This window comes from Podarcis muralis, chromosome 3 (genome assembly GCF_964188315.1).
Source record: "Podarcis muralis chromosome 3, rPodMur119.hap1.1, whole genome shotgun sequence".
Classification (NCBI taxonomy): Eukaryota; Metazoa; Chordata; class Lepidosauria; order Squamata; family Lacertidae; genus Podarcis; species Podarcis muralis.
The window spans coordinates 89,066,025-89,090,714 of NC_135657.1; the positions used below are offsets into that span (position 1 = coordinate 89,066,025).

The 24,690-nt window shown below is 43.0% G+C and overlaps 1 protein-coding gene across 9 annotated transcripts in view; it reads right to left on the bottom strand.

The window, feature by feature from the left end:
* Positions 1-24,690, bottom strand: part of MLIP (muscular LMNA interacting protein) — a 53,361-nt gene that overhangs the window by 14,491 nt on the left and 14,180 nt on the right. For 5 of the 9 annotated variants that reach the window (XM_077926319.1, XM_077926318.1, XM_077926317.1 and 2 more), the window contains exons 2-11: positions 23,575-23,655; positions 19,138-19,281; positions 17,110-17,460; positions 11,773-13,359; positions 7,209-7,280; positions 6,033-6,098; positions 4,129-4,212; positions 3,966-4,025; positions 2,748-2,792; positions 254-298 (exon numbers count right to left, since the gene is read on the bottom strand). In XM_077926319.1, coding sequence (XP_077782445.1) covers positions 254-298; positions 2,748-2,792; positions 3,966-4,025; positions 4,129-4,212; positions 6,033-6,098; positions 7,209-7,280; positions 11,773-13,359; positions 17,110-17,460; positions 19,138-19,281; positions 23,575-23,655 — 2,535 coding nt within the window. The remainder of the gene's footprint in view (positions 1-253; positions 299-2,747; positions 2,793-3,965; positions 4,026-4,128; positions 4,213-6,032; positions 6,099-7,208; positions 7,281-11,772; positions 13,360-17,109; positions 17,461-19,137; positions 19,282-23,574; positions 23,656-24,690) is intronic. The other 4 variants (XM_077926313.1, XM_077926315.1, XM_077926320.1 and 1 more) reach the window with 4 other exon arrangements.

A 24,690-nucleotide genomic window follows, 5' to 3' on the forward strand; every position in this document is an offset into this window, starting at 1 on the left:
TAATTCCATGCCTGTAGGTTTGGTTTAGAGCCCTGCAACTTAATTTCATCTTGAGCGATGGGTTGCTCTGACACTGCATTTTTAATATTTAATTTGTTGGTCACATATTTAGGTTTAAAAGCCATGAAACTATAAATAAATAAAATTACATTGACTCCGGTGATGTGTTTTAAATGCAATCATTTTCAACTCCATAACCTATTTTATTTTATTTTATTGTAGTGGGGAGTGTTAGTTTAGACATGAAACATACCTTTTGCTTTTCAGGTGTTGCAGATTGCAATGAACGAAGGTTAGCCTGAAATAAGATACATGCAATATCAGTTCAACTAGAAGCATACATTGTTTTCCGTCATATTAAGAGTGTCTTGTTTTTCTTTGGAAAAAGTATGAATGTATGAGGCTTTACAACCCGAAAACAATTGATGTGTCAGATTTTAATGAGAATAAGCGTCACAATAGTGCATAATAATTGAAGAACTAAGAAAAGGAGAAAGGTAGCCCAAATGAAATCTGTTTCTACAAGCAACAAAATGAATTGCACAAAAATCAAAATGCGCATAGCAGCAGCTTATCCAGGGATAGAAGGAGGGGGGAAGTTCACTTCAGTTCACCTTTAACAATGAACTTAATTGATACGTGAACCAAAACAGCTATATTTTAAATTTTGCACTTCTCTGATTTTTGCAATTCAGTTCTGCAGACAGGTAATGCACACAAAAACACATTCACCAGGATAAATTGTTCATTAAAATACATATATTAGTGAAAATTACATACTCAACAATGCATTACATTGGGGAAAACTGCTTGCATAAATGTGTATATTTAGAAAATTGTATAAAATTTGTATATTAGGAGGGATTTGCAAGCAAATGCTGGTGAATATTCATGATGACTGAAGACTAGACAAATTAGAAACTGAGAGGAACAAAAACTGACAGATTCTCCTCTCCCTAATTGTAGGAATGTTATATTTGAGTCCTGTTTCAACACTGCATTATTAGCACTTGTGGCAAATCAACTGCATATTTGTTGCACTAAATAAATTGATCTTTTGGAAAGCCCCCAGGCAGTTACCACTGGCACAATGCCCCAAACATAGTTTAACATGTCTGACAATTTCAGAAGAGTGAATGATCACTTCTACTCCCTTTTCAAATCATTATGGGCCAGCACATGATAAAAAACACACCCACCACCTCTCTAGCTATCTATTGCAGTGTTTCCCAACCTTGTGCCTCCAGATGTTTTTGGCCTACAACTCCCATCATCCCTGACTAGCAAGACCAGTGGCAAGGGATGATGGGAATTGTAGGCCAAAAACAGCTGGAGGCACAAGGTTGGGAAACACTGATCTATTGCACTGATTTAGAAATATAAATAAAAAATAAACTGGGAATTTTTATTCCTTTACCTCCTACAGTGAACCTTCTGAGGAAATAAAACGAATTGTAGGAGGAACCATGAATATGTTTTCTCATGTAGACTAAAATTGCAACATCAACCTGTCTTGAAATAAATACCTTTCCCTGGATAATAAATGTTCTCTCTCTCCCTCCCTCAGTTAATTGTGCATAGAAGGAAAAACCCACCTATGTTTTCATCAAAATCTCTGCGCTTCACCACCACCTTATAACAAAATATCCATTGTATGACAGGACAAATGGATACATTTTGCAGTGAGAAAGTAACATCTTAGTTGGAATCATTCGTGATTTTTCTTACAAATTCTTTTCAAAATTACGTTTCATTCCAAATGTTGTCATATTTATCCAAGCAGAGTCTATGTCTGTAAGCGGTTTGTTCATTCCAAAATATACACACACAGAAGAGCAAGATTTGCAATACACCCCAAACCTGAAATTGTAAGCGACATCAGCAACTTTACACAGAGGAAAATAGTTAAACTATAAAATTTGTCCCTGCAAGAGGAAGTGATGGCTTTAAAAGAGGATTAGAAAAAGGCCACCAGTGGCTATTGGGCACAATATTTATGTTCCAGACCCTTCAAGTTTCCCTATTTTCCAGGGACAGTCTGGGATTTACAGAAGATGTCCCAATTTTTAATTTGATCCCGGAATGCCGGATATATGTTGGAAGCCACCCAGAGTGGCTGGGGCAACTATTATTACTATCATCATCATCATCACCATAAGAGAAAATACAGTTGGTGCCCTGTTATAGCTCCTCATTGGAGCTAATGAAAAAAATCCAAGTAGGCTTCAAGATTTCTGTTCTAGGTGCCTGTTCTGTAAGGAGCTGCTGCTAGGTGAAGAGATGGATAATGCCATTTAATGCTTCATTAAATGCTAATGCCTTCAAGCCACTTATTTTCAGTTCCCCAGAGATGGGCTTCTGTCATTCAGTTTGATAGACTAAAGATGATTAAGATTACAGCGAATAATGTGATTTTGAACGTGGCATTCTTGTAAAGGTATTATGATCAGTGCTTAATGTGTGTGTGTGTGTGTGTGTGTGTGTGTGTGAGAGAGAGAGAGAGAGAGAGAGAGAGAGAGAGAGAGAGAGAGAGAGAGTGCAGATGCCAGAGTTCAGATCTCTCTGGAAACACCTTTCCCAGGTCTGGAAGTTGTTCTTCCTAATCTGTAGCGACTTGCTGTAGCCAGTCAGTGATGAGAAAATGCACTCTGCATTTATATGTTCCAAGGCTGTGCTGTGCTCTTGCCAATAGATACAAAGGCTGAATGCAGGCAAGAAATTTAAAGTCCATTTATGACATTACTTACAAATCTTGTTTCCCGTCCAGCTGGTCTCTGTGAAGACATCAATGTCTGTAGGTAAAGATTAATCAGCCCGATATTGTAATTGCAACATAGGTTGGCCAGTTCCATGTGCACTGTACTGAGAAGTTTTGTGGCAAATTGTAACTTTCAGGCAATTTTCTGCTGTTGTTATCACCAAATAGCAATGCAGACGAGTAACAACACAATCTTACGCACATCTATTCAGAAGTAAGTTTGACTGAATTCAGGGAGGCTTGCTCCCAGGTGAATATAAGATTGTTGCTTAAGATACACACAGAATTTGAACATGAAAAAGGGTGTCTTGTTAAGATATTAGGACTATGTTGAATGAGACCATTGTGGTCAATCACTGTAGTAAGTGATTCACTGTCAACCATCCAGAACATTATTTAACCCTACACTGGAATATGTTTATTTTTCCTTCTGGGAATTAAAAACATCAGAGTTAGTTAGCACATTGTGAGGAACTAGAAGGACCACATAATTACCCATTTGGTAATAGTAGACAGGTAGAACAAATTGGGTGGTTCACAGGATAAAACACCAATATCGAAACACAAAATATATAATCAAAATAAAAACAAGAACAACCCAATAACACATTTTAAAAGGGCATTGAATGCAACGTAGAGGAAAAAATTGCATCCTTATCAGTCCACCACAGCACTGTGCCTCCCTCCTCCTCCCTCCCTCCCATTATTATTATTATTATTATCATCTCCAAAATCAGGGGAGGATCTTAGGGGCCCTGAAAAATTTGGGGGAGGGGCAGATGAGGCCCCCAAATTGGTGGTTAGTCACTTCTGGCCTTATGTGTATGTAGTTCCACCCACAGAGTGAAAAACCTTCAGGGTATTTCACACCAGAGCAGGAATCTGTAACCCTCCCGTTGTTGTTGGACTACGGATCCCATCATTATCCCGGGCAATTGGCCATGCTGGTCGGGGGCTGATGGGAGCAGCAGTCAAACCACCTCTGGAGGGTCACAAGTCCCCCCCCCCGAACTTGTGTCAAAGATGAAGCATGGGGTGTATTAACAACCCCAGACTATTGTGCATTTGTCAGATGGAAAAGTACAATTTTGTATTAACTTGAATTTGAACCCCCTTAGCTTGCTTTGTTCATGTTTTCAGGGAAGAAATGTTTTGCTGTGGACATCTGGGTAAGACAACATGCATTCTGGTATCCATGCCCACTTACTTTGCCTGCATCTGAATCCAATATGTTCTGCAGGGAGCCTGGAGAAGATTCACAACGGCGCTAGAAAGGATGAGTTGAAAATGGCAAGTGCTCAGTTGCAGAAACCAAAAGGGGTTGGGGAGAAAGCATAGAGACAAACAAGATGCTTTAAATATCTGGTTACCATAGACAGGGGGTCCTGTAAGACTTGATCAATAGCAGCACACAGCTCTTCAGTTTGTTGCCTGAGCTGAGCAGGGGAGCACATCTAGAAGATTTTAAAAGAGAGACGGTTACCTACAACATGATTCTCAACTTCACCCCAAGGATGTATTTGCAGCTCACCATCCCCTTTTCATATGATCTCCTGCTTTTATTACTGGGATTAGCTTGTGCCATGAATATCACATAATTTGTCTTTGTCTTGTTCAAGTCCTGTTCCACAACTTGCATCTCTTCTATAATCAACAACAATAGGTCGCCTTCTCTTGACTTTACCAAGTGCAAACCGCATTGTGTTGTCAATTGCAGTGTGCCTGCAAAGCCCAACGTATGGCTTTTCAGCCTTCATTCATTTTCTGCTCCTTCACCATCTTTCTTCTTGCTACATCCTATTATCTATTCCATCTCTTCGCCTCCATTTTTCTCCAGGCAAGAATGCTCAAGTTCAACATGACTAAGCGTTTGGGTTATTTGTTTATTTGTCTTGAACACAAAAACACAACACTTTAAGCTCCCCAAAGATGACCCAACGCCACCCAGATCATGCATGTATCTCCCAACCCCTTTTTGGTCTTTCGACAAATTTCACACAAATATCTGAAATGCCCTTGTAATTCTAGAATCAGAGAGCTTAAAGGGGGCATGTGGGGGTATGTAGACCAGCTACCTTCTCAATGCAAGAACTATAATGCAAAATGCAACTACAGCAGAGGGAGCCAATGTTCTGTCCTCTGGATATTGTGGACTACAGCTACCAACCAGCTTGGCTAATGGTTAGGAATGATGGGAGTTATAGCCCAAAATATCTGGAGAGCACTAGCCAAAAATTGGAAATCGCAAGAGATACCAACAACAGAAGAATGGCAGATGAAGATGTTGGACTTTTTGGAGCTGGCCGACCTGACTGGAAAAATCCGCGACCAGAAGGAAGAGGAGATACAAGAGGATTGGAAGAAATTTAAAGAATATTTAGCTAAATACTGTAATATAAGATAAATAGAAAATTATTGGAAGAAATTAATAGGCTTAGGGGTAGAATAAGAATATGTGCTAGTAAATATTAAGGATTAGAATATCAATAAAGGAGATGAGGTAAGTAAATGAAAGGAGTTAATATCATTAGAAATATGAATTTGGAGAACTGTTAAATAGGTGATATAATGAAATTCAGATAGAGGGGATTTGAGGAAGTCAGTTTTCAATGTAATGAAATTAGGGATTTGAAGTAATAATTCTTTTTTGTGTCTTTTTTTTCTTTGTTTTGTGTTTTGTAATGTTTTTCCTTTTTCCTTGTGATAAATGTGAAAATCAATTGAAAAAATTGAAAAATATATATATCTGGAGAGCACTGGTTTCCCTTGGACCATAGCATCCTTGGCAAGTGACCATCTAGCATCTCCTTAAATGTCATCAAGTGAAGGAGAGTCTGCCATCTCCCATGTCTATCGTTTCCACTGGCAGACAGCTCTTACCATTACAAAGTTTTCATTAGAAGTGGGCAAAAACACAGCTATCAGCATTTTGTAATAGCCTGCATCTTTTGGGAACCACAACTATCACATCCACATCATACATCTAAAGGACAATTAAAACGTATTCCTCCCCCCCCCCCAAAGATCCTGGGAACTATAGCTTGTTAAGGCGACTGGGAATTGTAGATCTCTGAAAGGTATGTGACCATTTTCAAGATTCTTTCGAGGTAGGAGTGTGTTTGAAATGCTCTCCAATGAATGGCGTGGATGCGACCTAAAAGTGCAAATTCTAACATTTGTTCACTGTGGAGAAGATCAGTCAAATGGAGATATGACCAGAAATAAAGGGATTTTCATAGGGATGGGTTGAATTCAGAGAGAAGAATAGAGTCACCTCTGAATGTGTATCCAAAGATTTGTTTTCTGCGACTTCTTCTGCTTTGGCTGGTTCATCGAGTGCCTACGGATTAATTCAAATTATTCTGAGATCAAGGCAGCATTGGAAAAATAAAAAACAAAGGCAGAACTACAATGCTAATTTTATTCATTTGTTAACCTGTTTCTTTCTTTTGTTGAGATTGCACCCATCTGTCCAAGCACCCTAAGCAACATGCATACAAAGTCCCAAAGAAAAGAATTCCGTCAAATCAGCTGTTACCGTAACCCCAACTCATTTTGCAAAGTACCGCAGGGGAACAACAACAACAAAAATAATAAACCACACTTGTAGTATTATAATCTTAATCTCCATGCACACATTTGTAGAAGCAGAAGAATCTAAGGAGTAAATTTAGGAAAACATGAGTTTCTCCTAAATTATTTTTGTGTTTTTTAAGATTCCCTTGTTACTTTAAGCTAATTTCTCCCAGCCAAGTTCCACAATCAAGAGAGAGATCCAAGGGCCTGGGCACAACCAATGTGACTTCTGGTTCTTAGTCATGCTGCCGTTCTGATGCACTGTGCCCACCTGTCCTCTAGAGGGAGCATGCACACTGATGTTTACTTTCTCCCATAGGGACACTTGAAGCTGCTTTTGCTCTGAACCTAGTCATCCTGCCCATCTAGCACAACACTGGCTATGCTGAATGGCAGTGGCTCCCCAGGGCAGTGAAAGACTTCAGGCTTTAACATTTCACCAAAATGTGGTGCTCCACTTCCTCTCCCATTCCATTGTTTGTCATTGTTGTGGCACCCAGTGCAAGTGAACCAGATGCGCTCTCCCAAATTTGCCTCTGTCCAGGGTTCCAAACAGAATTCTTATGGTGGGGAACCTGGATTATTGTAATGTTAAGCTCCTTAGAAAGACTAACAGAAACCAATCCGGACCTCCAGTTCTTCAAGACAGCACACACAAATGGTGGCAAGTATCCCTGAGGATGGATGCTCTGTAAATGTAGCCAGTAGTTTAGAGTGACTATCAACGCTTAGGGCTAAACAGCTGGCAATCATCTACCACAAACAGCAGAGCATTGGTCATATGTTTTGGTACCCCAAATAAGTGATTTTATCAGCCTACTCCTAATTATAAAATTACCACTATCACTGGAATCAGGTTTTTTAATAAACTAACCTTCTGTTCGAGAAGTAGTGTGTTTGTAGGGATTGCTGCAAAAGCCTTGTAGCTTGTCTTGATCTTGTGTGACTACAAATCATATACAAAAGGGGGCGGTGAGAATGGGAAAGGAAAACATATTATACATTAAAATCTCAACTGTAAATATTGTCAACATTAAGGGGGCTTACATGCTGTGTGAATATGTTCTTCTGACTTTTATAGAACAGTAGCTCACACATTCATTTCACTATTCATTGGCATGCATTCATTTGTCTATTAGGGTGCACACAATATTCATTTTATGCTTTGCTGCAAATACCTACAATCCATGCAGCCCACATGTGTGAAAGGATGCCCTTTTGCTGACAGGTCAGTGATAGAGACAGTTGATCACTTTCACAGAGCAATAGCGATAACTCTTTGCTTTGCAAAGAGAGCCAACACTGGTAGTTTGATAATAATACAAATATAATGGAGCTGAGACACAGACAACCACTGAAGTGGAGGTGGAGAGGCCAGTTTGTGACTGTCTCCTTTCTGACTTGCAGTTGCTTTCCTTAGCTCTGTTTGCTAGACGATGCAGGTGGTGAAGTCCCTTGGACCAGATGGCAAGTACCATTTCATCTACTCAATTTCACTCCCAAGGAAAAGGTAAACACACTAGAAACGCTTTTCCAGACAACCTGTATATTGAGCACTCATCACAACTGATTTGCAGGGAGCTTAGAGAAATATTTAATAAGCATCCATTCAGATTTGTTTGTGGGGAGTCTATATGACTTTGTGTCGCAACAAGAGTTACCTTCCACTTTCCAGTGCATCTCCCCATCACTTTCCTTAGGGCAAAAACTCTGATCTCTTAGGGAAGCAGGTTTGCTGTGTAAGGGGTCCAAATGAACATTATTTGCTCAACCTGAATTTGCCAGTATGTGACTGAATCCCACCCAAAAATAGCGACAGCAGGGAAGGTTGGCGCTTTGAATCCCCGCGATGGGGTGAGCTCCCGTTGCTCTGTCCCAGCTCCTGCCAGCCTAGCAGTTCGAAAGCATGTCAAAGTGCAAATGGATAAATAGGTACTGCTCCAGCAGAAAGGTAAACGCTGTTTTCGTGCGCTGCTCTGGTTCACCAGAAGCAGCTTAGTCATGCTGGCCACATGACCCGGAAGCTGTACGCCAGCTCCCTCGGCCAGTAAAGTGAGATGAGCACCGCAACCCCAGAGTTGTCTGTGACTGGACCTAATGGTCAGGGGTCCCTTTACCTTTACCTTTACCTTTACCCTGCTGTAAGTTCCAGTGCTTTTCTTAGCATGTGACACACATGGTCCAAACAGTCAGTGTTACAATGCACAAGAAAGCACTTTTCCTTCCAAATCACTGCTTTGGAAGTTCTTTATGACACACCAGGAAGGATTTAAATGCAAAGTTCCATTTTCTTAATTCCTCGTAGTCCATTCTTTCCCCCGATTCTCCTTCCCTAGTGTCTTTACCCTTGCATCATGGGATGCATAGTTATCAGAGTCAGATTAGAGAAGCTCTTAAGGGACAAACTAGATTTGACAGCTCATGAATTTGCACTGTGTAGAGTTATCAGTGACTCATAACAATAAAGCTGGCATCAAATTATTATTTTTCTTTCTTTCTATGAATAAATGTTTTATTTGATGAGGATTTCCCCCGTGTTCCTCCCAATAAGCTGTTCCCCTGAAACCCTGACTCTCATTAGAAGTTCTGAAGGCACAATGTTCTAGAGAGCAGTTCCATACACTCAAAATACCAACCCTATGAGAGATGCTGTTTATTCATGAAACCTAAGTCCATGTGTTAAAGGTAAAGGTAAAGGTACCCCTGACAGTTAAGTCCAGTCGCAAACAACCCTGGGGTTGTGACACTCATCTTGCTTTACTGGCTGAGGTAGCCGACGTTTGTCCGCAGACAGTTTTTCCGAGTCATGTGGCCAGCATGACGAAGCCGCTTCTGACAAAACCAGAGCAGCACACGGAAACACCATTTACCTTCCTGCCGGAGCGATACCTATTTATCTACTTGCACTTTGATGTCCTTGAGAACTGTTAGGTGGGCAGGAGCTGGAATTGAGCAAAGGGAGCTCACCCCTTCGCGGGGATTCAAACCACTGACCTTCTGATCGGCAAGCCCTAGGCTCTGTGGTTTAGACCACAGCGCCACTCGCATCCCCTAAGTCCATGTGTTAAGACATGCTAATTTCTCACAAAAAAATATGAATGATACCTGTCTGTTTTGCCTTATATAACAGGTTCTACAAATGCAAAATTTATTCCCTCTCTTAAAAAAAAGAAAATCTGGGAATCTGGGAATTATGGATAAACCATGCATGGGGCAACTGCCCTCACCTGCCCACTACCCCACTGTGGATGTTCATGCACTAAAGTGATTTCTGGAATGCACATAAGATTTGTGAGAGAATTGTGGGCTGCACATACAGTATATTTATTTTGCAGGTAGCCACAGGTGTGTGTCTGTGTGTGCACACACATGAACGTGGCAGAAAGACTTCTGTCCTGTATGTCTGCAAAATCTATTCAAGCATTTTGTGCAAGCTGCATACGATCACATGCTTTTCGATCCCTTGCTCAGTGAGATGACTGCCGTAATAGCAGGCCATGAATTATTAGCAGCCTTTAAGAAGGCATGCTCTGCTTTTGTGTGGGGAAACACTTCCTCACAAAATGAATCATGCTTGAGATTTATATGGACAATGGTTTATAAATGTTTGTATCCAGTAACACAACTGCTGCATTTTTAACTGAATTTGATTAAAGCTATTTCTATGGAACCAGCCACAAAGTTAGTTCCCACCAACAATAATTATAATATCCATCAACAGCATGTGCAAATCAGCCTATTGTTGATGCAAGTTTGAATCATGCTGCAATTGATTGGACTGAAAAGTGGGATTGAAGACAATGCCCTACTTGCTTCAGAAAACAGGGTGCATCACACCAAAAAAAAATCAATTTCAAAATTAATTAATCCAGAGCAGCTCACGGTTATTTCCACTTACTGATGAGCACAGATTAGAACTGTCATTCTATTGCAAACAAAGCAGAAAGGGGGGAAAGTTCTCTTTTAAACAAGCTGGAATGTGTGCCAACAGTGCCAAAAGATTTTGTGTGTGTAAATGGTCACTGGTTCAACTGAAGGGATTTTGAAACAAAACCTTAAAAGTAGTTGCTGAGCAATCTGGTGCACACTGTTAATGACATGTGGTGTCAAAACCACAAATACAGTTATCCTATGATGCAGAAATTCATGGGTACTCAGTTCCTTCATCAGTGGTGCAAGCCATGTATGCAAAATAATGAGGTCTTGCATTATTTTCCTTTAGTCAAAGATATGGAGAAAAACCTAAGAAGACCCCTGTTGGATCAGGCCAGCAGCTCATCTGGTCTGCAACTGGTGCAACTGGTATTCAGAGGCATACAGTGGAGGGAGAATGTCGCTATAAAGGTTTACTCTAGGGTGATAGATCATGGTGAAGGAAGAGAGACCTTAACCACAATCTGAGCTGAGCTAAACCTTGGCTTAGCTGCCACCCCACACCCAGGGAGGAACAAACAAGGTTCCACCCTGCATCTCTGGGAGGTGGCATATTCACACAGTCATGGCAAGCCATACTGTGATGAGCAAACCAGGCCACTGAATTGCATTTGCCAGTCTCCTGCCCACCCACTCAGTTTCAAGAGAACCTTTAGGAGCTCCTCACAATATCTTTTTGTTTCAACCACCTTGAACAATTTGACACCAGCTGTTAGCTTGGCTCCCTCACTGCTCCTATGCAAAGTTTTTCTATACTTTGGCTCAAGGTGCTTGGAAAACATTGCTGGAGTAGGATTATCTCAATTATCAAAGATATAATTCATATCGCTCAGAACTTTGATTCTCTCTCTTTTTCATTCTTTGGGCACCATTTTCCTGCAGTGGAGAAGAAAGGGAAGACCAGCAGGGAAGCTAGTAGGGATGGAGGAGAAATTCGATTCAGTGCACATTTAAAGCCAAATCTATCACATATCCATTTCTTCCAAGCCACATGCAAACCGAAACACAGTTATGTCACACTTCTCCAAATTTTGCAGTGCTGTTCTCCAACCAGTGTTTACAAAAATGCGTCTATTAGTGGAAAGTAGGCATAAAACTGGACGTATTATTAAAATAACATGCAAAGAAGCATGAGGATAAATTGCTTGCAAAAATGTGTCAAACTACATGTGATTATTAGAAGAAATTAGTGCTAAAATGCTGGTGATTTCCATGAGGATTTTATATATATATATATATATATATATATATATATATATATGCAGGTTTTGGTGTCCTCGGGTGTCTTCCCGTGTAAAAGTTGGGGTGTCTAGGCATGGGAAGACACCCGAGGACACCAAAACCTGCATTCCTATACCCGTGAAAATCTACGAAAGCATATATATATATATATATATATATATAATGCTAATGAGACACCGAAACAACCAAACTGGATGGACTCTCCCATCCCTGAAAGCAAGCAAGCAAGCAAGCAAGCAAGCAGGCAAGCAAATATTGAATACCTGGGGCTTCTTATTCTCAGAGGCAGAAGGCAGAGAGAAAGACAGTGGTGAAGTCACCTCCCTGGATCCTGACAACAATGAACAAGGTGAGTGCACCGTGGCAGGAGATCTGTGCTGTGGTACCGTTGGGGTCCTGGGTCTTGAAGATGGAGGGCAAGCTCGGAAGTTTGAATGAACAGAGGAGGACTCTCTGTGTGGAGAAGGGGCTTTAATACGATAGCCTGGAGGAGTGGGTGAAGTCGAATCTGTATGAGAAGCTTGCCAATGAGGTGAAAGACCTGGCGAATTGGTAGCTGGGTCCTTAACAATGGCTTGCGGTAAACATCCATTTGACCGGCAGCTAGAATGCATTACGGTTGGAGAGAGAGAGCCCTTGTCTGCAGTGGGGGAAACGGCGTCCCTTTGGCTAACACCGGGAGGAGACAGTGGATAGGACTTAGTGGTAAAAGTGGGGGAATAGGTATGCACCTTCTTAGACTTTTCAGGCCCTCGGGCTTTGTGGGCAGGAGAGTGGGCCCCTTTCCTAGGGGCGTGGGGAGGCAAGGAGAAAGTGGGAGATTTCGATTGTAACAGAGGAGACACAACTGTTTTTCTATAGGAAGAAATGGTGGGCGACAAAGGGCACAATTTGTCAGGGGAAAGCGCCCTGGTGTCAAGGTGCTTTTTAGGAGACGGGGACCTGGTTCTAAGAGTAGGGCTGGATTTTGAAAATGAGGCCATGCGATTGGGCACGGTAGAAAACACCGAAAGACGAAATTCCTCTTGACTTGGAGAGGCGGACCTAATTGAATACTCTGAGGCAGCTTTCTTAGGGGTCGGAGGGGTCATTTTAAACTTTTGGTCTATTGCCAGCGTTGAAGAGCCCAGGGAATTGGGAGAAAACGTAGCAGGGCAAGATGCAGGAGAAAAGGGTCTTTTCGGAGTGGATCCTGACTTCAAAATAGCAGTCAGAAGAGAGAGTCTGGTTGGTAGTGGCGACTTAGTTCCGGATTTCAGAAGGTTCCCACTGGAAGACATTTGGCTGCCGGGGTTGTTGACACTATAGATGGTGGAGGAGGAACCATGAAGAGGAGAAGACAGAGGCTTTGGACTAGGGGATAATAAGTGTGTCGTGATATAGATGGGAACCACAGACAAGGGGGCAAACCTCTTGGGCGGGAGAGGAGAAGCGGCCTGAGGGGATGAGCTCTGAAGCGTGTCTGCTGAACTGTGAGCCTGTGGGGAAGAAGGGCACGAGTCTTTGCTTGATAAAGGGGATGAGGTGAGCTCATATTTCTGGGGAAGATTCCTAGCCTGGAGACCACTGGGCAACTGAGCCCCATCTGAAAGGCTGTGACTTGGGAAAGAAGGTCTTTGCAATATGGGAGAAGGGAGGCTGTAAGAAGCAGTAGACTGTAAATAGGTAGATGTCTGGCGTACAGAGGACCCATTTGCAGACTGCCATTGGCTGTGGGATTCTTGAAGAGAAGAGGCTTGGTGGACAGCGGGAGACGGGTCCTGTTCTACCGTCAGGTTAGTTGGAAAAAGCAAATGAGCAACAAGTGGCTTATAAGAAGGATGATCAGAGGTAGACAGAGGAGAAGTTAACTGGAGAGGGGAAAAGAAAAAGAAATGTTAATACAGAGCAGCAACCATGATGTTCTTCAAATTATGCATCCTATTTCCATTCACTACATCTGCCATGTGCTTTAACAGCATAACACCTCCTTTAATTGCCAATGATTATATTGTGTGCTGCATTGCTAAGTGATATTGCTATTTAATATTAAATAATCCATGCACATAATTTGTTGGCACTTTGCTTTATATAAAAGAAAGATATCAGTGTTCTAGATTCAATACTAATTTGTTTCCCCCTTTCCCACAAATAATAATAATAATAATAATAATAATAATAATAATAATAATAATAAATGCCATTCACAACTGTGGGTTGTAAACAGAAGATGTAAAAAGCTTCAGGTTTTTAAAATGCAAACCCATGAAGGATTTTATTAGCAGACACCTTGGTGTTATGTGGAATTGCAAAGGGACCCAATGGCTGCAAATGGGCTCACAGTTATACATGCACATCTCCCCAAGAAGTTGATGTGAAGACATAAGCATTGCTGTGTCCTGACTTGAAGACACCAAGCACATTCCTTAGCACCATCTGGCTAAACACTTTACCCACGAAAACAATTGCTGCTTGAGGGATTCTCTAACAGCTTACAAATCTCATACACACACACACACACACACACACACACACACACACACACACCAACATATACAGTATAACATGTTTTACTATGTTTTATATATGCTGTAAGCCACCCAGAGTGGCTGGGGAAACCAGATGGGCAGGGTATAAATAAAATTATTAATAATCATCATCATCATCATCATGACTAACCCACTGGCATGGGATGCAAACTAGTACCTATTATATACATATGGAATTCCATATATACAGAGTTCTCTAAAAGAATAAGGTTCTTCTTGGTTGGCTGAGCACAATATAAGCAGCATTTTACACATTTAAGAATGACTCCAGGTAAAGTGCAGCTGAATAATACTAAAAGGAGTGGATGTGCAGCTTGTGGGTATGCCTGGGTCCATTTGTGTTGCTTGTGGCTCCGGTGGCCTCCGTGGTGCAGAGTGCCTTCCATCAGCTTTGGTTGGTGGCCCAGCTGCACCCCTGTCTGGACAGGGACGCCCTATCTATTGTCATCTATGCTCTACTCTAGGCTAGATTACTGCGTTAAACGTGGGGTTGCACCTGAAGATAGTTTGGTGCAGAATTCAGTGGACAGGTTGCTCACTGTTGAAAGACGGTTTGAGCATATGACGCCTATCCTGGCCCGATGGCACTGGCTGCCAATTAATTTCTGGGCCCAATTCAAAGTGCTGTTTTTGACATAAAAAGGTAAAGGTACCCCTGCCCGTACGGGCCAGTCGTGTCCGACTCTAGGGTTGTGCGCTCATCTCACTTAAGAGGCCGGGAGCCAGCACTGTCCGAAGACACTTCCAGGTCACGTGGCCAGCGTGACGAAGCTGCTCTGGCGAGCCAGCACCAGCGCAGCACACGGAAACGCCGTTTACCTTCCCGCTATAAAGCGGTACCTATTTATCTACTTGCACTTAAGAGTGCTTTTGAACTGCTAGGTGGGCAGGAGCTAGGACCGAAAGACGGGAGCTCACCCCGCCACGGGGATTCGAACCGCCGACCATACGATCAGCAAGTCCTAGGCACTGAGGTTTTACCCACAGCGCCACCTGCGTCCCATGGGTTTTTGACATAGAAAGTCTTAAACAGCTCAGAACCGTAACACCTTAAGGACCACCTCTTCCCATATGAACCAACCCTGGACCCAGTGATCATCACCGGAGGCCCTTCTTTGTGTGCCTCCTCCACAAGAGGCCTGTGGTGGTCCCCACTTGCGGAATGCTCTCCCCAGGGAGTCTCACCTGGTGCCTTCATTGCATATCTTTAGGCACCAGGCAAAAACATTTATCTTCTCCCAGGCCTTTAATTATTTAAACAACCTATGGCCTTTAACTGGGGTGGTGAGGGGTACTGATTTTCAGTAAATCAGCAAGAGTTTTTGACATTAGGAACAACCAGAAAGCTGTTCTGCTCCTAAATTATGTTGTTGAAAAATGAATTTTAAAGGGGCAACCAGGAATGGTGTGTGTGTGTGTGTGTGTGTGTGTGTGTGAGAGAGAGAGAGAGAGAGAGAGAGAGAGAGAGAGAGAGAGAGAGAGAGAGAGATTGTACACTTGGTTCTGGTGCTGATCACAAATCTTGGCTTGGACATGTGTTCAGAAGCACCCTGTCCTTTAATTCTTACTGTATGTTTGCTCAGCTGAGCCCCAATTTTGCACCCAGCTCTCAATGATGAAACTCAGGTTTCCAAAAAACGAAAACAAAAAACAAAGTAGACACAAGATGCAAGAGTCCTGGTCTATAGGAAGCAATCCTTACACATATATCTCAAAGCAGATAAGGTACGAGTCTACTAACTACATTTGAAACATTCCCCACCCCCTCAAAATCTTTATTTTACAAGTTACAGTGCCACAAGTTAGGCAGCCCCCCCCCAAATGGATTTGAGACAGATCTGCAGCCAATCTCAGCTCTGAAACAAGTGTGTATGGTTAATACAGTCCCCGTGTTTACCAACACATGCTTGCCACATTCATCGTTTACCATTTCATGTCTACAGTTAAAAATAAACGTAGGTGTACAGCAATCTAAAAAACATAACGTATGAAGAAGCCTGGAGATTTGGTACTGGATCCAGCTCCTTCCACTAGAGGAAGGGACCCTCTGGATCCAGCCCATGATTATTAGCAAAAGTTGGTTTCGTTGATTACATTCCCAGACTGCTTGGTCCAGTGAATAGTTCTGGCTGCTTCAGAGTAATACTGTGAGACTAAAAGCAGTCACAGTTGTTCATTGATCTGTAGGATGCTTCACACTTCACTCAATGCCTACACAGAATGCCAGCAAATCTCATATTCAAATAAGTCATGTGATTTTTTTGTTTGCACACACTAGGAAGCAATTTACACATGATGATCCGCATGCAAGAGAGTTGCAATTTTCTACATCAAAATGAATTACGAAGCTGCCTTATATTGGTCCATGAAGCATAGACTGCACTGAGTGCCAGTGGCTCTAGAGTGTTTCAGATAGGAATCTTTACCAGAGTTTCCTAGAAATGGCAGGGATTGAGCCTGGGATCATTGGGATCTAAAGCCTGTGCCGTGCTACTGAGCAACAGCCCTTCCCTTCCTTTGTTTCCTTAATGGCCCCTACCCTAAAATATATATATAGAGAGAGGATTTTTGTCCTGTGTAAAGTAGTCCTAAGTAGAATGCTTGCTCAGGTTAAGTGTTGTTTCAGCCATCATTAGGTGAAGCAGTATAGTAGCAGTCTACACCAACCTTCTCCAAAGTGGTGATTTCCAGATATTATGGACTATAAATCCCACCATCTCTGGCCACTGGCCATGCTGGCAGGGGCTGATGGGTGTCCAAAACACCTGAAGGATACCAGCTTGGGGAAGGCTGGACTACTCCCATTTGCCATAACTGCCACGTGCCATTGAAAGTACCAAAAAATGTTGCAGTGCCATGTGCTTTTTCCACCACCACACCAATCTCTTCCACTAGGCAAGCAGCTTCTCTCAGCCATGGAAGGCAATAAAATACACGAGGGACCAATTCGTAACTGAGCAGGTTAACGAATAAACAGCAAGTCTAACCAAGAAGAGTACAAACAGACAGGTTTTCATAGAGATGGCAATATTTCCTTTCCCATGCACGCTCACAATTAGGAAAACAAGATACCTGAGACTGTTTCTGTTGGCTGACAGAATTGTAAGAGATCTCAGTGTGCAGTGGTAACTGTGGGGCTGTCTGATGTCCTCTGGATTCGCCACTCGGAGACAAACAGGATGCATCCAGACCCTTAGATCTTCCATGTCCATATCCGTTGCCTAGTGGAGTGTTTTTGTCCTCATCCGAGTCCGTAATGAAGATAAATTCAGCTTTGAAAAGGTCGTCCCCTTCCATTTCCCCTCTGCTTGACTTGCGATCTTTGGCTTGGAAAAGTTTGTGGCGACTGTTTGTGCAACTGGCAGAGCCGCTGTTTCCCTCGTTTCCACTTCCTATGGCCTGACCTCCAGGAACTGCTTCGGCCTATTGTAAAATAACAAAACCAAACCAGACTTGGGTCAATTGTTTTACTTTCATAAGCTCGTTTTCCTTACCAGCCAAAGAATTAAGAATATGTACTATAAGCTAATGTTACAGTCCATTGGAAAATGTGTCCAACGTCTCAGGCACCAGAAAAGATGGGGAGGGTCACAGACAAAGAAAGTGGGGCTTGTATTGTTGACATAATGAGTTTTCCACTGTTGGCGACTTCCCTCTTCCCTCAACGCACTTTCCCATAAATATGGCCTGATACAAGGGAAGACACTTGTCGCTTTCAAGCAGCACCAAAACAATGAGGCGGGTAGACTCCAGAAGAAATCATTCACATTTTATTAGGAGCAATAAAGGAACTGGGGTGGAGGCAGGTGCATTCGAGCAGAATGGACTACGAGACCCCTTTAAAGCAGGCACGGCGGAGACTGGGTTCTGGCTGTGGGCTGCACGAAACCAAAAGACTGGCTCCCACGCTGCTCAGAGGGAAAAATCTGGGGCAAAGCCCCATATAGACATTGAAGCCACAAAAGGACTTCAAAACCAGGACACTCTCTGAGCAGACAAAACAAAAGAATTTGCAGTCAGGGAGCTTGACTGTACTTGTTAAGGGTGGGCATTTTAGTACAAAGCATCATTGTTTTGTTACAGGGACCCATTCAGTGGTCCTGCAGATTTTGGCCATTAACCCCTCAAATGCCAGAAACAGCTTTGCTGTGGCTCCTGAATTAGAGACTGGAGGCTGTCCCCAACAAGGCACCATGTATTTTAAACAACAAATACAATGTCTTAGCTTGTTTCACAAGGTAGGACTCCACAAGGGAATAGCTCTTAAGGACTGTACACTTAACCCTAGTACACATTGTGCTCATTCAGGAATACCTCCTAGGAACTTCTTGTGTAAACACATTGGCTTGGGGAAACAGAGTCGGCACTCCTTAATTGGGGATTTAAAGAGCACAACTGAAGGCATGATTGGAAAGACATTCTGCTTAACCCAGCAGAGCATACTTACAGAACATTGCTATAGGATTGGTATGGATGTCATTTTAGGGGTCCCCCTCCAAGCCTGTGGTTTTATATCTGTAAAACTGGGTTCTGTAGAAAATGAGGATGCCCAAATGGTCAAAGCTGTCTCTGTTAAGTTAGGCAAATCTATTAAGCGTCTCTTTGCAAGACTAAAGAGAGTACAGGTGACTGGTTGCCAAAGAATTTACGAGCTGGATATGCTTCCCAAAGGTGAGCTGAAATGGGCAGGCCTTTCCTATCCCTCCTGGCTGGTTGTGATGTCATCAAGGTGTGATGAAGAACCAAGGACAGCTATAATGGAGATTTTTTTGACATTAAATCAGCCACAGTTATCCTACACTTTCCAGTACATTTCCCCACCTGTTTGCTTTTCACAAAATGTCCAGTTTTTTTGGAGGGGGGTCAGAAAATGGGTCTGTTGCACTACAGCACCAAATAAACTTTAATTACAAAACTAGGTTTGCTGGCATGTGAGTGAATCCAACCTGAAAATAAGAACAGTTGATATTGCTTGTAAACAGTAAAGATTAGAGGGCCTATGCAGATGGCAGCCAACCTATTTCAAGACAGCTTGAAAGACTGTCTCCACACAAACATAAATCAGTATGAAAATATAAAAAAGGGGGGAAAAAACCCTACCTTGTGCCCAGTAATTTCTCGAGAGTTTCTATCCACAGGTCCCTCTGCAAGAAATGTTGTGGCATCAGCGATGTAGAACTGAGTTGGAAGCCTTCCAAACGAAGGAACAAAGGTGAACCTCAGAAATTCAGATTCTGAAGGAACCTACAAAATATAGATATATATTTGCGTGTGAAGAGGATATTTAACAAAGAATATATAGTAATGCTGCATTACCATGTCTGAACCACTTTGCAGTCATTTCACTGGACCTAACTTCAGGTGAATATTTTCTCTGACGAACTGGAGTGAGGATCATCTCTTCTGACTATTTTACTGTGAATATTTTCTCATCTATATCAGCTTTTCCTAGTCAACCCAGGCAGAATTTGCCCTTGCTGACTCAGGCCTTATCCACACTTTTCCTCTGCTCTTTCTAGGCATGGTCCAAAATTTAGAAGTCCATGTTCAAGCCCTCCCCTTTTGAAAACCTGCTCTTTAAAGCTCAATTGGAACAAATGGCAACTATTGGAAAACCTGATTTGATGTTTGCTCCAATTCAGCTTAAAAGGGGGGGGGGGGTCCGGGAAAGCTCATGGCAAAAGCAAACCATACAGAACAAATGCTTGGATATGGAGCATTAGTGCAGACCTCTGCCTGGAAAGAGTGGGGGAAAGGTAACTGTGTATCCACCCTGGGTGTTTTAAAAACTTAGATTCAGGGTTTCAAAGAATCAGCCTGGAAAACAAGCCCACAAAAATCATGAGGGAGTCCGTTCCACTGTCAAACAGCTCTTCCCGTCAGAATGTTTTTCCTGATGTTTAGTTGGAATCTCCTTTCTTGTAACTTGAATCCATAGATTCAAGTCCTACTCTCTGGAGCAGGAGAAAACGAGTTTGTTCCATATGACAGCCCTTGAGATATTTGAAGATAGGTGTCATCACTGGCAGAGGAACGGGAGTGTGGAGGGAGCGGACCACCCCCAGCACCACTATTCCAGTAGGATGCCATCGCGGGGCCCCCCCGACATGCACCATGCACCCCTGCATGCACAGGGTGCCACACCCCCACAGACGACGCATCATACCCCCAGAATGTGTACCACGCCCCTGCGGGCAGCACGCCACGCCCTCACGGGTGGTGTACCTCACCCCTGAGATGTGCGCCATGCCCCTGTGGGCATTGTGTCACACCCCCGGGGCGCATGTCATGCCCCCCAGAGGGCACCAGCCACACCCCCGCCTGCTCTCCACCCCCAGTAGTGGAGCATGCAGCGTCGCCACTGGGAGTCATATCTCCTCTCAGCCTCCTCTTTCCCAAGTTAAACATACCCAGCTCCCTCAACCATTCCTCATAAGGCTTGGTTTCCATGCCCTTGATCATCTTGGTTGCCCTCCTTTGTGCATGTTCTAGCTTGTCAATATCCTTCTTATGCTCTTGTAATAGGAACACCTTGCCTGGGAAACTATGCTTTCCCTAAGCTTCTGCCATGTTACTGTGAGCTGGTAAAGTAATTGCTTGTTTTTGTTGCTGTTTTGTCTGTCTTTTAGAAGCATAGGTAGAAAAGCAAGTAAATGGAGCTGGAACAGTTCGAGCAGTCCACAATACTTTCTTTTCTCTCTCTCTCTCTCTCTCTCTCTCTCTCCCCCACACACACTTTTCCTGCGGCACACACCACAGGATTTTACTAGTCAATCTAAAGTTTCAATTGTGGGGGTGGTGCCATAATCAGATCAGCATTTATGCTTCCAGTGGGAATACTCCGTTTTATAAGCACACTAAACAGATAGAAAGGATTCACTCCATGCTTTTGCAATTAGCAGCACCATTTTACAAGAGAGACATATGACTCATTTTAAAGTATCTCATCAGTTTAACCACTAGCATATTGGAAAATGTTAAGCCAAGCTCTCCCTCAGCAAATAAAGCCTTCAGTTAGATGCTTTCATTACCTTGTAAAAAGAATGCAGTTTTACAGTTGAGGCTACATAGCCAGAGCCAAGTCAACATTCCTTTGCAGTTTAGCAGAAGAATACTGTATGGCCCAAAGCTGATTTTTTATTTTTTAAATATTCAACGTGATCGAGAAACTTTTCATGAAAAGAACTGCTGATTATAGAACACCCACAGACTTTCAAGATGTGTTATACTAAAACTGAGTCCTTCTAACCACTAATTATGTGGAGAGAGTTGTCCCACAGATATTATATAATTCTTGTGTTTGCTTGTATGTGTACAGAAAGCAATAAAAATGCTTGGCCTCCATAGCAGCTGGTAAAAAAAAATATGGGGCAGGACATGTGTGGCAACAGTCTGTCACAAATTTGTAAACACAGGGGAACTCAATAGCAGTCTTGTGGTAAATTATAGAACACCACATTTCTTGAGATATAGGCCATGCACATTCTGCCACCCAGAGTGGTCGGGGCAACTCAGTCACATGGGCAGCATATAAATAAAAAATTATTATTACTGATCTGAATTGAGAAAAAGAACCACCTAGCTGTGTTTTAAGCTGGTAGTGTGTACACAGACATAAACCCACATCACCCATCAGCGTGAGATGTTAGTCTCAAAATGTCAGGGATACAGGCAGAAAAGGCGGGAGAGTGAGTTCGGTACTGCTTAGTACTGCAAGACGTTGATTTGACACACTCCTCTGTGAAAGTACCAATGGCTGACAGCTGTCAGTCACTTGGAGGGCACCAAGCTAAAGATTTCACAGATCTATCAGGCCCACATACTACAATTTTACATTTTTACGGGTCCATTCAGATCACTCTCATTTGGGGTTATCTGGAGCATGAAGTTTTCCCAAAGCCTCACCATCCGAAACTGCAGGGTGTTCTAGCCAGCAGCACGTGGCGCAGACATAGGGAATCAGTTTAAGTTTTGCGGTCCACATATTTGGCCCCGCATAGTCACCACAGAGGCTTCCCTCTTTCAGATGCTCACTGGATGTGCGCTTCCATGCTAGATGAGGAGCAAAAGGAGTCACTTTGTAGGACCAGGCATCGGATTCGCCTACCCCAACCCATGCAAATAAGAGACCAATGAGACTGGGTTTGGGGTCAAAACAGGCCACAACTTTATTGAATACAGATGAAAGAAACTTGGCTTGGGCATGGGGCAATCAAAATACTTCCGGCCCACCCACCGGAAGTGAGGTGTGGTCACTCCAGATGGGGGTTCCTAAGACTTACATCAAATAGGGTGACCCCCCGCAGGGACCCCCATCTGGAGGAGGGTTTTCAGCCCTGCCCCCCCCCCCGGCACAAGGACATGGCCACTCCCCCCGGATCCCTTTAACGGGATACCCCAGCATTTGGATGGAGGTGCATGAGGAGACTACAACCTCCCCTCCATCCAAAACAAAGGATTGCCCCAATGCCCAACCAGTTGCGATGATTGCTATGAGGTAGACAAAACCACCGGGTCAGTGGCAATTAGCCTGGTGGGCAAATTCCTACCCGGCCTCCTTAAAGAACGGCGACCACCATAGCCACAGCAAAGTCATTGACTTTAAGCTTAAACTGAGGGTGGGTGGGAAGGGAAAAAACCCGGCGAAGGAACAAACAGGTAGTGCCCCAGGTGTGGACTGCTTAAATGGGCAAGGGGCGGATCCGAGGGAAGCCTACTGTTAAGTTGTGGGTGAACATATCAGACGACACAGCGATTCTTCAAACAGCTCTTGTTTATTCACAGGCCAGAACAGAACTGAACTGAAGGGTTCAGCCAACCTGCTTATATAGAGCTCCACTACAACACAACAGTAACCCCTTTCTGTAACTATCCAATCACTGAATGTCACATTCAATCCCTTATTTGCATATGTGGACCTGAGTGGAAACTATCTAAGTATCTCCCCGCTGGCCTAGGGTGAGAACTTCAGTACATAACACCTACCTGCTCCATCAGCTCTGCACCCTGGCACAGCCCAAGTCCCCAGCCTGCATCCCCATTAGCCAAAGCAGAATGCAGGTCAGGATCCAGTTCCTGATAAGCCCCCACCGCTTATCAGGAAGGGCACCACTGTTCCAGTTCCCCCCTCAGGGCCCCAGTGAAGCCTTTGCAGTCCTGTAATGCTGCTGCACCAAAAGGGGTGAACGGACTTATCTGCATCTGCAGATGGGTAGCATGTGAACAGGCATCCAAAATAACAATCTGTGTTCAGAACCCACCTCTTTTGACTGCCTAAAACCAGCACAACATTTAAAGCCTCATCTTAAGCCTATCTACCTGGAAACAAGCCACTGTGAGTTCAAAAGGGGCTTGCTTCCTCTAGCTATGTTATGGGGATTTCCATCTTAAACATGAAACATTTATACCAGGAGTACCAATACAATGATTTAAAAATTTAACATCCTAGAAGAACAGCATTATACCTACAGCAGTGTTCAAGTCCTAGAATGTTTTTAATATAAACAATGGGCCATTACATCCAAAAAGGCTTCATACCTGTTCTCTGTAAAGGAAATTAAAGGAGGAGATGTCACTCACATTTCTTGCCTCAGTCTGTTCTCCATGTTGTATGGGTTGCTATTTACAAGAGGGAGGGGGGAAAACCAAATAAAATAATGCAGTAGATTTATGCCTGTGTCTTAGGGAATTAATATATTTCTAGCTAGAGATTCCATTAATGGGATATTCTAGGAGTAGGCAGCTTGTGTGGGCATAGGAAGAATTTGGGACACAAAGGCTCAGCTTGTTCAGCTACATTCAGTTGCTAAAATGTGACATTGTTAAAGGCAAAATGGCTGCTTCCTAATGGCATGGGCCAGAGGTGTCAGCAAAAGATTTTCACTGGGCAAGATATTTATATGAAACTGTTAAGATAATTAAAACCTTTATTTTCCCAATATTAAATATGCTGGATCCATTATATAGAATACAATGAATCCACTTATTCCTGGAGGTTTGATGTGGCTTTGGTTATGGTGTCCCTCCTGTTGTTGTTGAACTCCCAGTGTGGTATAGTGGTTAAAAGCAGTGGACTCGTAATCTGGGTAACCGGGTTCACGTCTCCGCTCCTCCACATGCAGCTGCTGGGTGACCTTGGGCTAGTCACACTTCTCTGAAGTCTCTCAGCCTCATTCACCTCATAGAGTGTTTGTTGTGGGGGAGGAAGGGAAAGGAGATTGTTAGTCGCTTTAAGACTATGGTAGTGATAAAAGCGATATCAAATTCAAACTCTTCTTCTTCTTCCCATCATCACAGACCACAGGCCATGATAGCAGGGGGTGACTGGAATTGGAGGCAACAATATCTAGAGAGCCACAGTAGTAAGTTTTGGAGCCAAATGAAAGTTGTGGCCTGTTTTAATCCCAGTATTTTGTAGTCCTCTCTTTTAACATTTGCAATAAGGCGCTTATGTTTATCTTTGCAAGATAGTGCAAAAATGCTTTTCTTTTTAAGTATCACCTCTTAAATTGTATCCCGTTGAATGATGCTAACCTATCTTTCTTGGTTTAAATATTAGGCAATTGACATATTTCAGTCCATAGAACGCTTAAGGGCTTTCACAGAGTTATCCATAAAAAAATTCTGGTGAACAAATAAATTGAATGAAACATA